The sequence below is a fragment of the Malus sylvestris genome, chromosome 15, assembly GCF_916048215.2.
Source record: "Malus sylvestris chromosome 15, drMalSylv7.2, whole genome shotgun sequence".
Classification (NCBI taxonomy): Eukaryota; Viridiplantae; Streptophyta; class Magnoliopsida; order Rosales; family Rosaceae; genus Malus; species Malus sylvestris.
The window spans coordinates 46,375,900-46,388,383 of NC_062274.1; the positions used below are offsets into that span (position 1 = coordinate 46,375,900).

The window sequence follows — 12,484 nt, forward strand, 5'->3', positions numbered from 1 at the left end:
AAATTTTGAAAATTACCTAAACTTCTGGCCAAGAGCTTCGGGACACTCAACGGAGTTTTTAACGGAATGACCAAAATAATGGATGAGAGATAATCTCAAGAATCACTTTTATCAATTTAAAATATTATGGATCAAAATGATGAGTTATACAAATCTCAAAAATTATTTTAGCTATTTAGTCTAATTTTAAGTTCATCCTTTTTCAATGGCACACACGGGCGAGCGGGCACGTACTTTTTGCCCACGCGGGGTCAAATCAAAGCTTTTGCGTTCTCAGAGTCTGTCCCTTGACGATAACGTCATCTGCCACATCAAACACCGTGGTCGTTCACGTTGAATTTGAACGATGGAGATTTCCACCCGACGTCGTCAATGTCAAAACTGCCCTCCAACCTGCTCCTTTTAAATCCAGCCAAATTCCACACGCATTCCATCCCTCCTCTCAGACTACCGGAGCTGCCGAGAACAACAACAAAAACCTCGTCGACCGGTCGGGATATTCTTCTTCTCTCTATTCTCTCCGAAAAACAGCAGAAAACATGGGGAGCCAAGGAAGCGGAGAAGGCGGCAGGTGTTCGAGGAAGCCCAGGTTTCTGTGCCTCCATGGGTTCCGAACTAGCGGGGAAATAATGAGGAAGCAAGTGGGCAAGTGGCCGGAATCGGTGCTCGAGAAGCTCGACATGGTTTATCTCGATGGGCCCTTTCCGGCCCAAGGTAAATCCGACGTCGACGGCATTTTCGATCCTCCTTATTACGAGTGGTTCCAATTCAACCAGGTAAAAAACAAAAATTCAAATCCCAGATTCTTGTTCTTGCTTTTTTTTTTTAATTTTTATGTGGAATCTAATTTTTTGTTTTTATTTTTTTTTACAGGAATTTTCAGCGTACACGAACTTTGACGAGTGTCTGGAATACATAGAAGATTACATGATTAAACAGGGACCGTTCGATGGCCTTGTTGGTTTTTCCCAGGTATTTATTTTATTAACGCTTTTAACCGGCTATAAGTCGGTTATAATTTACAGTAATGTAATGTATTAAGTAGGTATTGATGAATGAATGCAGGGAGCAATACTGTCGGCGGGGCTGCCGGGGCTGCAAGCGAAGGTAGGTAGAAAAGAAGCAAATAATTCAAGTTTTTAATATAATTTAAAGAAATGAAAGGTGACGAGGGAGTTGAGGTGGTGTCGTTTTGGTTTGGTTGCAGGGTGTGGCATTGACTAAAGTTCCCAAAATTAAATTCCTGATAATAATCGGAGGGGCGAAATTCAAGTCACCGGCGGTGGCTGAGGATGCTTATTCGTCTCCCATTCAGTGCCCGTCCCTTCACTTTTTAGGTATATTTCGTTTCATTTATTTGCTCAATTTTCGAATGCACAAATAACTTTGTTAGGTACAAAATCAATCAACGATTCAAAATCGCTCGAATTTATTGGTTTGATGGGTTTTATATTGCAGGACCTGTTTTAATTAATTACCTAGAATCGGTTAGGAGCGGGGACTCGGACTTTATTAATTTGTCAATTCTTATATTTTATAGGACTTATTTCAATTAACGGTTCAGAATCGTTGGCTTATGCATATGGTTTTAATTAGTTGGTTGACTTGGTGTGAGTGACACACATTTCCTTACCCAACAATTAGCATAAGCAACATATTATTTCAAAACCTGGCCAAATTTGTAATGTTATTAAATGAATTGAATTAGTTGGTTGGTCGCATTTTCCGTTTCCATTGTTTCCCTTCATTTATGGGTTCTACATTGTAGGACACTGACTTGTTATAATCAACGATCCAAAATTATCCGTTAACGTGGACGGGCTATCCTCCACTCGAGAGAACCGCATTGGTAAACCTACTTAGACCTAGTTTGGGAGTGAAGTGCTTAAAAAAAAAGCACCCATGAAAAAAGGCTGTGAGGGTTTTAGGTGTTTGGTAAACTGAAAAAAAAATGGCTTATTTTAGAAGCTGCTGTGAGAATAAGCTGAAATCAAAGGAAAAAGCTGAAGCTGCTATTTGTAGCTTTGGAAAACTGGCTTTTTTTTCAAAGCATACGAAGCTACAGTACTTCTTTAATGAAAAGACCCACTATCAGACTGCTTTTTTTTCCAAAAGCACTTTTACAAAAAAGTTTACCAAACACTCAGCTGATTTATTTCACAGCCGCTTATTCTCACAGCAGCTTTTTTTCAAAGCACAGCAATACCAAACCAGCCCTTAGTATCTAAAATCATCTACGGCCTTGAGGTGTTCGTCTGTGGATTATTTACGAGTGTGTTATATGTGTTGCAGGAGAGATGGATTTCTTGAAGCCGTACGGGCTTGAACTGTTGGAACACTGTGTAGATGCTTCGGTGATTCATCATCCGAAAGGCCACACTGTTCCGAGACTTGACGAAAAGGGTTTGGATACGATGATGAACTTCATCGACAAGATTCAGAACATATTGGCGGAGAAGGATCAACAGTGACAATAATGTCTAAATCTTTGCAGCGAAACAAAGTCCTACGTATTTTTGTGGATATTATATATTGGCCTTGATTTCATGCCAAATTGGTTTCTATGTAGAATGTGTGTTGTTATAATTTTTATGGAAGTGGATCATTGGAGTATCCCCATTTACAATTTATCTCAAATGACCCAATCTGTTATAATATGTCATGTTTTTACTCTAAAATTATACAACTATAACTAAGAACTCAATATCCAGGCCACAAACGCTAAAAGAAACACTATAATTTCACAACGACAAACTTTCTAGTAATACAGTAGAATTGCTTAGCTACAAGTAATTGAAATCCAAATGACATAAAAGATTACGCTTACAAGAACTAAAAGGCACCATAGGGAAAGATCCCATCACTTTGATGATCTTGCAATCGTCGACAAAAAGCATGAAATGTCGAACTTACTCTTTACAAGCCCTTTAAGATTGTAACATTCAAGGATTCGAGTTTGAGCAACCACTAGGAGGAAAGAAGAAGTAAGAGCTGGTTTGGTATTGTTGTGCTTTGAAAAAAAGCTGCTGTGAGAATAAGCGGCTGTGAAATAAATCAGCAGAGTATTTGGTAAACTTTTTTGTAAAAGTGCTTTTGGAAAAAAAAGCAGTATGATAGTGGGTCTTTTCATTAAAGGAGCACTGTAACTCCGTGTGCTTTGAAAAAAAAACCAATTTTACAAAGCTACAAATAGCAGCTTCAGCTTTTTCCTTTATTTTCAGCTTATTCTCACAGCAGCTTCCAAAATAAGCCATTTTTTTTTCAGTTTACCAAACACCTAAAACCCTCACAGCTTTTTTTCATGGGTGCTTTTTTTTTAAGCATCTCACTACCAAACCACCCCTAAGAGGGATTGTCGCTGATCCAAAGGCCAAAAGCAAGGGTTTGTTTTAAGATATTAGGTTATTTCCGTTAACTATGTGTCATTTCAGAGATATTGTGCCCCTAAAACCCAAGTTGAGGAAGTTGGGGAAGTTGAGGAAGTTAAAGAAGTTGAAGTTCTGCCAAGAAAACAAGCTTTGCTCGCAGGCGCAGTCCAATGTGGTCATTGGCACGCAAAACCAGAATAATGACACGTGTCCTCTTCCTAACCCAATTTGGGTTAGTTTCCCAATCGCTCTCTTCCACTTCCATTTCGAACGCTTCCACCTCTTTCTACAACCCTCTCTCCACTGTCTCTGTAAGCTTCTAACTTCTCTTCTGTCTCTCTCTCTCTCTCTCTCTCTCTCTCTCTAGAACCAAGAATTCAGTAAATTCATATACTGTATCGTTAAATTTTGCAGGCATTTCTTCAACCAGTTCTGAGCCCTGCAATTCATGCGTTTTGTTCGAACCCCAGCAGCGCAGCGGGAGTTGGGTCTGTAGGCGCAGTACCCAGCATGCAGAATCCGGAGGATATATCGTACCTGACGCAGCGTGAAGCTGCTGAGATCGATGAGATCCTCATGGGTCCTCTCGGCTTCAGCGTCGACCAGTTAATGGTCAGTCACTCTCCTTTTCCCTTTTAAAAGTATTTTTTGTATGATGGGTTGGGTTCATAGTCATTTACTGACAATCTCAATTCTGGGTTTTTGTTAATTTTGTAGGAATTGGCTGGTTTGAGCGTGGCCACTTCCATTGCAGAGGTAAAGATTTTCACTTTCCTAGCAGTTTTCAGTGTATTTTGTGATTAATTGAATGTGAACTCGTTGTTTTCGGATATTCGTATGCCTCTTGTTTTTGGGCTTTCTGCACTATTTGATTGTTCGTATTGTTGTTGATGATCATGCACATGTAACTAGCCGAACTGTAATCGTTAATTTACTTATTTACTTTCTGTTGAGAGATGCAATGAGATTATTTCATCTGAGTATTCCGCAACGCTACTAGGTGTAAAAAATGTTCATTTAGGAGTGACTTGAGGAACTGCATTTGGGTTATATGGTGCTTCATATTTGTTTCTTAATATATTTGGCAGGTCTATAAACCAAGTGAGTATAATCGAGTCCTTGTGATTTGTGGCCCTGGAAACAACGGTGGTGATGGTCTCGTGGCTGCTCGTCACCTGTATCACTTTGGTTATAAGCTGTCTGTTTGTTATCCAAAGCGTACTGCTAAGCCTCTTTATGCTGGTCTTGTTACGCAAGTATGGAATACAACTCAAAGTTAAAAAACTCTTGAATGTGGGGTTATATTACAGATACATGGCTGTTGGATTTGTCTCATAATGATTATTTTGCAGCTGGAATCACTGTCAGTCCCCTTCATCTCAGTGGAAGATCTGCCGTTGGACTTGTCAAAGGACTTTGACATTATTGTAGATGCAATGTTCGGTTTCTCATTCCATGGTAATTACTACTTTTTTCATTTTAGGCAAATTGACCTTTCTCTATGTAGTGAGGATGCCAATACAATTTTGTTGACACAATCACTCTGATTCTCCTTCAATTGTTGTCCAAGTATAAGAAACTGACATGATAAGTCGGAAATACTTTACATCCTAAACATTTAAACATATGTACAGTGGAACCTAAGATTACATTGCCCTGCTCTCTGGCAAGATATTGTCTGGGTTGGTATTTCTATCATAAATTGTCATAGAAAATACCAAATTTGCTCAACTACATAAACCTAAGATTAAATCTGACTGCTCAATTTTCTCAGATAAGCCATAGTTCTTCGACAAAATCTCAACTCAACAAATGATTTATCAGTCTTTACTCCTTTTTATTTATGCAGGACCCTGACATATATAACCACTCAATAATTTTCATCCTGATTAGAGATTCTTAACTTGTTGATGATTGTGGTTTATTTTTGGTTGGGTTATATGATATCTCTAACTGCAATAGTTTGTAATACTTCAGGTTCCCCAAGGCCTCCCTTTGATAACCTGATCCAAAAGCTTGTTTGTGTAAAAAAATATGATCAAACTCGCGAAAAGTCTTCTGTTATTGTCTCTGTAGATATTCCATCTGGGTGGCATGTTGAAGGGGATGGTGGTGTCGAAGGCATTAAGCCTGACATGTTGGTATGTTGTAGTAGCTCTCAACCTAGTCTTGGCTACAAATGATTGAACTTTGCGATTTTTATTTAAAATTTGTATCTATTTATATGTACATGTGTATTTATTTATATACAATAAGCCATCCTGTTGATGCAAACTTGCTACTTTCCAGGTTTCTCTGACTGCTCCAAAGTTGTGTGCAAAGAAATTTTTTGGTCCACACCATTTTCTGGGTGGTAGATTTGTCCCACCATCTATTGCTGATAAATATAAGCTTCGCCTTCCACCATATCCAGGCACTTCTATGTGTGTCCGTATTGGAATGCCCCCACAAGTTGATATATCAGCTCTAAGAGAGAACTATATTTCTCCTGAGTTTCTTGAGGAACAGGTGGAGGCTGACCCCTTTGATCAGGTAAAGATTCAGCGTCTTAAGTCTAGCTGGTTTCAATTATGTCAGATTTAGTTGCAAAAGGTGTCCCTCATTTTTACAGTAAGCCCTTACTTATTTTACAGTTCCGCAAATGGTTCGACGATGTAGTGGCTGCTGGATTGAGGGAACCAAATGCTATGGCATTGTCAACGGCTACCAAGAATGGAAAAATGTAATATCTGTTTCCTATGTTACTATGTCTCTTTTATCAATAGTAACTTATGTTTCATATGTTCTTACATGTTATACATGGCTATTTTATTGCTTTCACCATAGTCCCTAAAGTTTTGTTCTCTGCATTTTTTGTTTTGGATATTAAAATGATTTTTCTCATGCATGTATTATAACCTGTTATAGTTAACATAAATTAGTTTCTTCTACAGCTCATCACGAATGGTATTGCTCAAAGGATTTGATAAGAACGGTTTTGTCTGGTTAGTATCCATCTGTTATTATTGAGGCTGTACATATATCAACAAGGCAGATTATGTTATTAATGAAGATGCTTATAATATTCTTAATTCAATGGTATTAATTTGTGCAGGTACACGAACTATGAAAGTCAAAAGGCACATGAATTGTCTGAAAATCCTCGTGCATCTCTTCTTTTCTACTGGGATGGCCTGAATCGGCAGGTAAACTGTGTTTTTCACTTTGTGGCTAATGCTTTTAGAATACGGAGCCTATAGTGCTTGTATGCATAGGTTAACCTACTTTTGTTTTGGCCTTACATTGGTTTGTACTTTGTAGCTTTCTAATAAATATTTTAGCTATTGACATAAAAGAAAACTGGATGAGGGATTGCTGTTTTGATGATCTGCATGTATGAAGATTGTCTCATAACACCATCTTTGGCTTACAGGTGAGAGTGGAAGGGTCTGTGCAGAAAGTTTCTGATGAGGAATCTGATCAATACTTCCATAGCCGTCCTCGAGGCAGTCAGATTGGAGCAATAGTTAGCAAGCAGGTTTGTCTCACTCAATCTTCTCTTATATTAATGAATTCACTACTCTTGATAGGACACGTTCTTTCTCAATTGCTGCATAAATTTTATATAGATTTTGAAGGCTCGCAAAATTTCCTCGAGAATCAGCGGCAAGTTATATGTGATAAAGTTTTAATTGATAATATGGGAAGCAATTTCCTCGCACCTATTATCTACCCCTACATACCCTGAATATTTCTGGCCCTTGGATTGAATAAATTAAGGGAGAGTCAAGGGACATAAATAATTAGGAAGATAACCCTATCGTAAATAAATTAGGAATTAAACCATTGTGGTGAGAACTGTTAGGAATTGAGCCCCAAATTAAAATTTTTGTTAAGTCATTGTCAATATGCTCCCCATGAGTCTCACGTACAAGGCTAAATTAGTCACTTTCCATGTGTTAACCCATTCCACCTCTTTCTGTTTCACATTGGTAAAACGGAGAACTCTCATTTCGCCCCCACTGCTAACCCACATCTCACAGACTCGCAGGCATGTAAAACAATTTTGGCTGCAAATTTTGTCTCTCTGCTGCTGCTCTCTTTATGTTTCTTTGATTTCCTTTTGGGTAGGAGAAATTTGAGTTCAAAACCAAAACATAATTAGGTGGCAATTCATCCAACTGAATTCATTAAAACCCAAAACAAAGAAAGAAAAAAACCCAATTCATCAAATGATCCAAACAATTCAAATTGTAACACAGGTGTGCAGAAGGAGAAAAAGGGGTGTAAGGAAATAATTTTCCAATATTTTTTAAATAAGGGAGTAAGTAACTTCTTTCACCGAGACTCTTGTGTAGGTTTCTTCATTTTTTGTTTTCCATTTTCCAATATAAATTTACCTTACATTATCAAACCAAATTAGTGTAATTGCACAGCCAGTGGTAGATTAGTTGTTTGGTGGAATTTTAAACCTATCAGCAAGACTATATTATAAAATTACTTGAAAAGTAGAAAAGATTATTCAATTTATGGGAAGTAAAAGGTGAAAGATTTACAGTTTGATTATTATTCGTACTATTATTCCATTTTCTCTCTCTATTTTACTGATACCATTAATTTTCTCTAAGGAATATAAACAATTGGTATATTCTTATTCCAGAGCACTGTTGTTCCTGGAAGGCATGTTCTGTATGACCAATACAAAGAACTAGAAGAAAAATTCTCTGATGGGTAAGTAATACAGATATCTAATAGCTTTATGCAATAATCAGTTATAATTGTGCTTGCTTCAGTCCCCTATCACCATCTTATGTGCTGCATGGATCATAGGTGCTGCTGTTTGCATTAAGTTTAGATTCCTGTCTGAACAACCTAAAAATAGATTGGAAACTAATTTGCATTCTATATATGTACTCTGAAATTAGATTCCACTTGTTTTTTCTTGGTGCAGAAGTTTAATTCCAAAACCTAAAAACTGGGGAGGATACAGACTTAAGCCAGAGCTGTTTGAGTTTTGGCAAGGCCAACAATCTCGTTTGCATGACAGGTGGTTCCTATCCACTTTATGATGGCTCGTTCTTTTTCCATTTCTTTTTCCATTTCTTTTGCTTGAGTGTCGACGGATAGCCTGTAACAAATGCAAGGAATTACAAAAAGAATTTGTCTTAGCTCTGTTTTAAACAATGATGTGATGGAATAAGAGTTAACTTATATTGATGTGCTACTGAAAGGAACAGAACATAGCTCAAATTTTTCATGCATTTTTTTCTTGATAGGCTGCGATATTCTCCTGAAGAGATCAATGGACAACAAGTGTGGAAAATTGAGCGGTTGGCACCATGACAACTACTTTCATCATCTTCATTGTGAAGATCCATCACTCAGGGTATTGTACATTACATAATCACTACCCCTGTTAGTTTATTATTGTTCTCCTTATATTAGAAACCAACATGAACGCTTGAATATATTTAACATGAAACTTGGGTGGGAGAATTGTTTGCCAACTGAGTATAGCTTGTCAGTTGTCACTTGCAATGCAAAATCCATATGCAATTGAATCTTTTTGCATTGTTATACCATGCTCTAGTATACTGCTTCCCTTGATAGTAAAATGGATGTGTTACGGGTCAATATCGAAATTGGCATCAAAATCCTCGAGATAATGTCATTGCTTTGGCAGCCATTTAGTGTCAAAACGGCCACCCGAACAATTGCAAACTTTCTTTGTAATAATGAATATGATTGGAAGAAAGAGCTCAGTTTACGTTCTTCAGATTCCAGTCCTAGCTAAAGTTCATGTTTCCTCTGGATAGTCTTTCGTCTAGCGCCTTAAACCAAAGCACTGTGTACTACTTGTTCTACATGTAAACTTTGGATCAGTTTAAGCCGTAGCTCAACCTTTTTGTTCCTTTTACATGAAAATTAAAGGGGCGATCCTGCACTTGAATGCAGGAACGGTATCCGAATGCTTGGTGGAACCTTTTGTTTTTTGATACAAAGGAGGCCAAAAGGGAAAGAGGAGATTCGAACTTTAAGTATAGGGTAAATTGTCAGTGTCATCGGAGTTACTGGAACTGTAAGCTCTCGCGCAAGTTGGTGGACTATGTCCACCATGTCTTATGTAGCAATTCTAGGATAAGGCAAGCATGGGGCGGCCACGGAAACTGTGAGAGAGTTTCAACTTTTCAGTTGTCTCCTCACGAAGGTTTGTCGAGGCGTACATGTGGTGGCCATCATTGGACACGGCCACCCTTCATGCGGGCTTTGGCCGCATTTCTGTGGTACGAGTTCGAAGTGTGACAGTTTGTCGCATGCAAAGATAGAAATTGCTTTTGTTAGTGGATCAAAAAGTTGTACTGTTCACTTTTCATAATTGGCTAACAAATATTTTGCCTTTGATATCGTCAAGTACACAGTCTGGTTAGATTGGAGTCTTAATCTTTCTAGCTTCCGTTTGCACATTGGAACTGCATAATTAATACAATTGTTGCAGGCGGTCGATAGCCCTGGTGGTTAGGACCTTCCTCTTCAACCTACCGCTTCTCAGGCTCAATCTAACCCTCTCGTCTTAATGTAGTTTAGAGTCGAATTAATAAAAATGTTAATTTTTAAAATCATACCAAAAGAAAGGTGAACTTCTTTTTGCTCCTCAGAAATTTTAAAACCCTTCTTAAAATCCTAAACTTTTTGTTTGTTTTATGTTTGTTTAACGCATGCTTCTTCTCAATTATTTAATTACTCTTGCTTTTCAAAAGTTGGAGACTAATTTGGCAGAAACTTTTATGGGTGCATGAATGTAACATGAAACAGTGGACAATGAATTATTGAGATATTTCCAAGCTTAAACACTTTAAAAATGCTTTAAAGCTTCCTGCCTTTAATTTGTAGGCCTTTTCTTCATAATATTATATATATTCCTTAGATTTTAGGGTAGTAGTAGGAGTAGTATGATCATTATTCATGACCAAATTGGGCTCCACCATGAAAAAAATTCAAAAAAGAAACTCAAATTTCTTTTCAAGGTTCTTTTGACCAGCTGAAAACACTGAAGGCTGACGGTTCTTTATCTTTCAAATGCCAATTTGATGGAAGGTGACCACCCAACTCACCATTTCTTTTCTAATATGTACCGGCGTAGAGTATGCACTAGACTCATTGGTGATTCGATTCTTATTTGTTAGATCCTTGATGCACATCCAACTATCCATTGTTCTTGTGCATGTTATAGACCGAAGCAAAAATAGGATTTTTCGCTATCGTGTATATATATTATATATTCAACGAATGCAAAAGTAATTATTCAAGGGTGATGCTATCCACGCTTTTATATCTCACACATCCCTTGTTAAATTATGTCTTTTGAACTTCTTTAATTCGTTCGATCTCACGATCAGAAATTGAGAGGAATTTTTGTAAAATGTAAAAGGAGGTATGGATATCACCACTCGTGTCAAAGGAGAATATGACTCGAGACAATTTGCCATTAGTCCAACCCAAAAACAAAAAGGAGACTATGCTGCAACCGGTTGTATACACATGGGGATACATCTCGGAGACAAAAGGTTTGTGGTTCATTTGGCATGTTATACATCGCCAAAATATGAGAAAGATCCTAAAGAAGTAGAGGTAAGGAAATATTTAAAAAGAATTCTAGAGGAGAAATGATTAGGAGATTCCCTCCCTCTCTCTTTCAAATCATGCATCTAAAAAGGCCTGGGCCTCATCTAATACATTCCACAAGTTGGCAAATCTATCTCATCAAACTCATCGAACGGCCCTTTGAAAAGTTTAATTAAGGCTACAAGATGGATCTATTTGAAGACCATTTGACCCCACGAGAACTTCACTGTTAATGATCCCATGGGCAGGAGAGAAATTGTCTTGCAATCAATATGTTGTTTTAGTAGCACTACCGATGACATACATGATGGTTACGTATTCAAATAGTATATCAGTCGCTCCATTAAACAGTTGTCGCGCAGTATTACCAGTTGTAAGAGAGAATTCCTCCTCAAGTGACCCATTTATGTTGACCCAATTGGTCCATTTGCAGTGCCAGTGGCCACGTCCTTAACCAGTTGATTGGAATTCGAATTCCTGAGAATGATAATTGTGTGTAAGCAAGCACCTATGGGATATATGGATAATCCCTTTTATCTAGTTGGGAATTTTTATAAACTTTATGAAGCGTTTTTTTAGCATTTTTCAGTGCCTTTTGGGGCAAAAAGAATTGTTTTAGGCCATGTTTGATTGAGGAACATGGGAAATGATTCCATGAATTATTTTCCGCGTACAAAATGAAACACGAAAAGAGATTAGAAATGTATTATATAATGAATAGAAGACATGTATGATGACTTGTAAACGACTTATTTCAAGTAGTCATTTCCAAATCTCTCTCACATGTTCTTGTAACGTTGAATGCTCATGAAGGAAGTTTCTAATCTCCTCTGTCTAACATTTTATAGTCCATGCCATACTGTGTTGGCCACAATCCTTTAAGAATCCCTCACCCCAAACATAGTCTTTAGTGTGTTCTTTAAAACATCTATCTCTCATTTGTTATTTTCAAAAAAGATGCTAGCCAAATCTATATGCAAGCACTTGTATTTTGAAGAGTTTTTGCTATATGCTTCTAAGAAATGTTATTAGATAAAACTGAATCAATCAACTATGGCCAATCTTGTTTTTAGAAAAGCTAAAAATGCTTTCTAACAATTGAAAGTGCTTATGTTACATTTGACTGTAAAAACTTAAATGTGCCTATGGTCATAAAAAGTGTTTTCTTTCAATAACTTGGATTTTCAATAAAAAAAAATTGACGTATTCTTAATAAAAGAGCTTCAAGTAGAAGCACTTGTGAATAAAAGTGTTTCCTATGCTAATCCCAAACAACCTCTAAGTCTTAATATGAACTCACTCTTAGTTTGGTGGTATTTCTTCTTTGAGCCGTAAAAAAAAAATTATCTAAATTGAAACCCCTCCTCCCCTTTTGATAAAAAATTATATTGGAGCCTTGAACACAAGTATTATAATACTTTCACCACATATGTATACCACATTTTCAAACTTAGTAAGACTTACCGCAGTAAAAATTAATGAGAATTGAATGGTTTTTATGATTAATATATGGG

General features: G+C 37.2%; 2 protein-coding genes across 7 annotated transcripts; both read left to right on the forward strand.

Annotated features, from left to right (window-relative positions):
- The first annotated feature begins 270 nt into the window (after window positions 1-270).
- Window positions 271-2,630, forward strand: LOC126605410 (dihydrofolate reductase-like). Of its 2 annotated transcripts, none has more exons than XM_050272809.1 (5): window positions 271-776; window positions 874-972; window positions 1,066-1,107; window positions 1,208-1,337; window positions 2,293-2,630. In XM_050272809.1, the coding sequence occupies exons 1-5, from the start codon at window positions 540-542 to the stop codon at window positions 2,469-2,471; spliced, it is 687 nt and encodes a 228-aa protein (XP_050128766.1). In that variant the 5' UTR covers window positions 271-539; the 3' UTR covers window positions 2,472-2,630. The 2 variants fall into 2 exon arrangements, with proteins under 2 accessions (XP_050128766.1, XP_050128765.1); XM_050272808.1 differs by lacking the exon at window positions 2,293-2,630 and adding an exon at window positions 1,459-1,721 and having other exon boundaries at window positions 414-776.
- Window positions 2,631-3,459: 829 nt separating this feature from the next.
- Window positions 3,460-11,752, forward strand: LOC126605402 (pyridoxine/pyridoxamine 5'-phosphate oxidase 1, chloroplastic-like). Of its 5 annotated transcripts, none has more exons than XM_050272790.1 (15): window positions 3,462-3,679; window positions 3,783-3,980; window positions 4,086-4,124; window positions 4,457-4,624; window positions 4,721-4,826; window positions 5,346-5,509; window positions 5,658-5,900; window positions 6,002-6,090; window positions 6,302-6,352; window positions 6,463-6,553; window positions 6,781-6,885; window positions 8,008-8,078; window positions 8,299-8,394; window positions 8,624-8,733; window positions 10,777-11,752. In XM_050272790.1, exons 1-14 carry the CDS (start codon window positions 3,539-3,541, stop codon window positions 8,688-8,690), a joined length of 1,629 nt encoding a protein of 542 aa, XP_050128747.1. In that variant the 5' UTR covers window positions 3,462-3,538; the 3' UTR covers window positions 8,691-8,733; window positions 10,777-11,752. The 5 variants fall into 5 exon arrangements, with proteins under 5 accessions (XP_050128749.1, XP_050128747.1, XP_050128748.1 ...); XM_050272789.1 differs by lacking the exon at window positions 10,777-11,752 and adding an exon at window positions 9,303-9,781 and having other exon boundaries at window positions 3,463-3,679; XM_050272791.1 differs by lacking the exon at window positions 10,777-11,752 and having other exon boundaries at window positions 5,445-5,509; window positions 8,624-8,924.
- The last annotated feature ends 732 nt before the right edge of the window (window positions 11,753-12,484 follow it).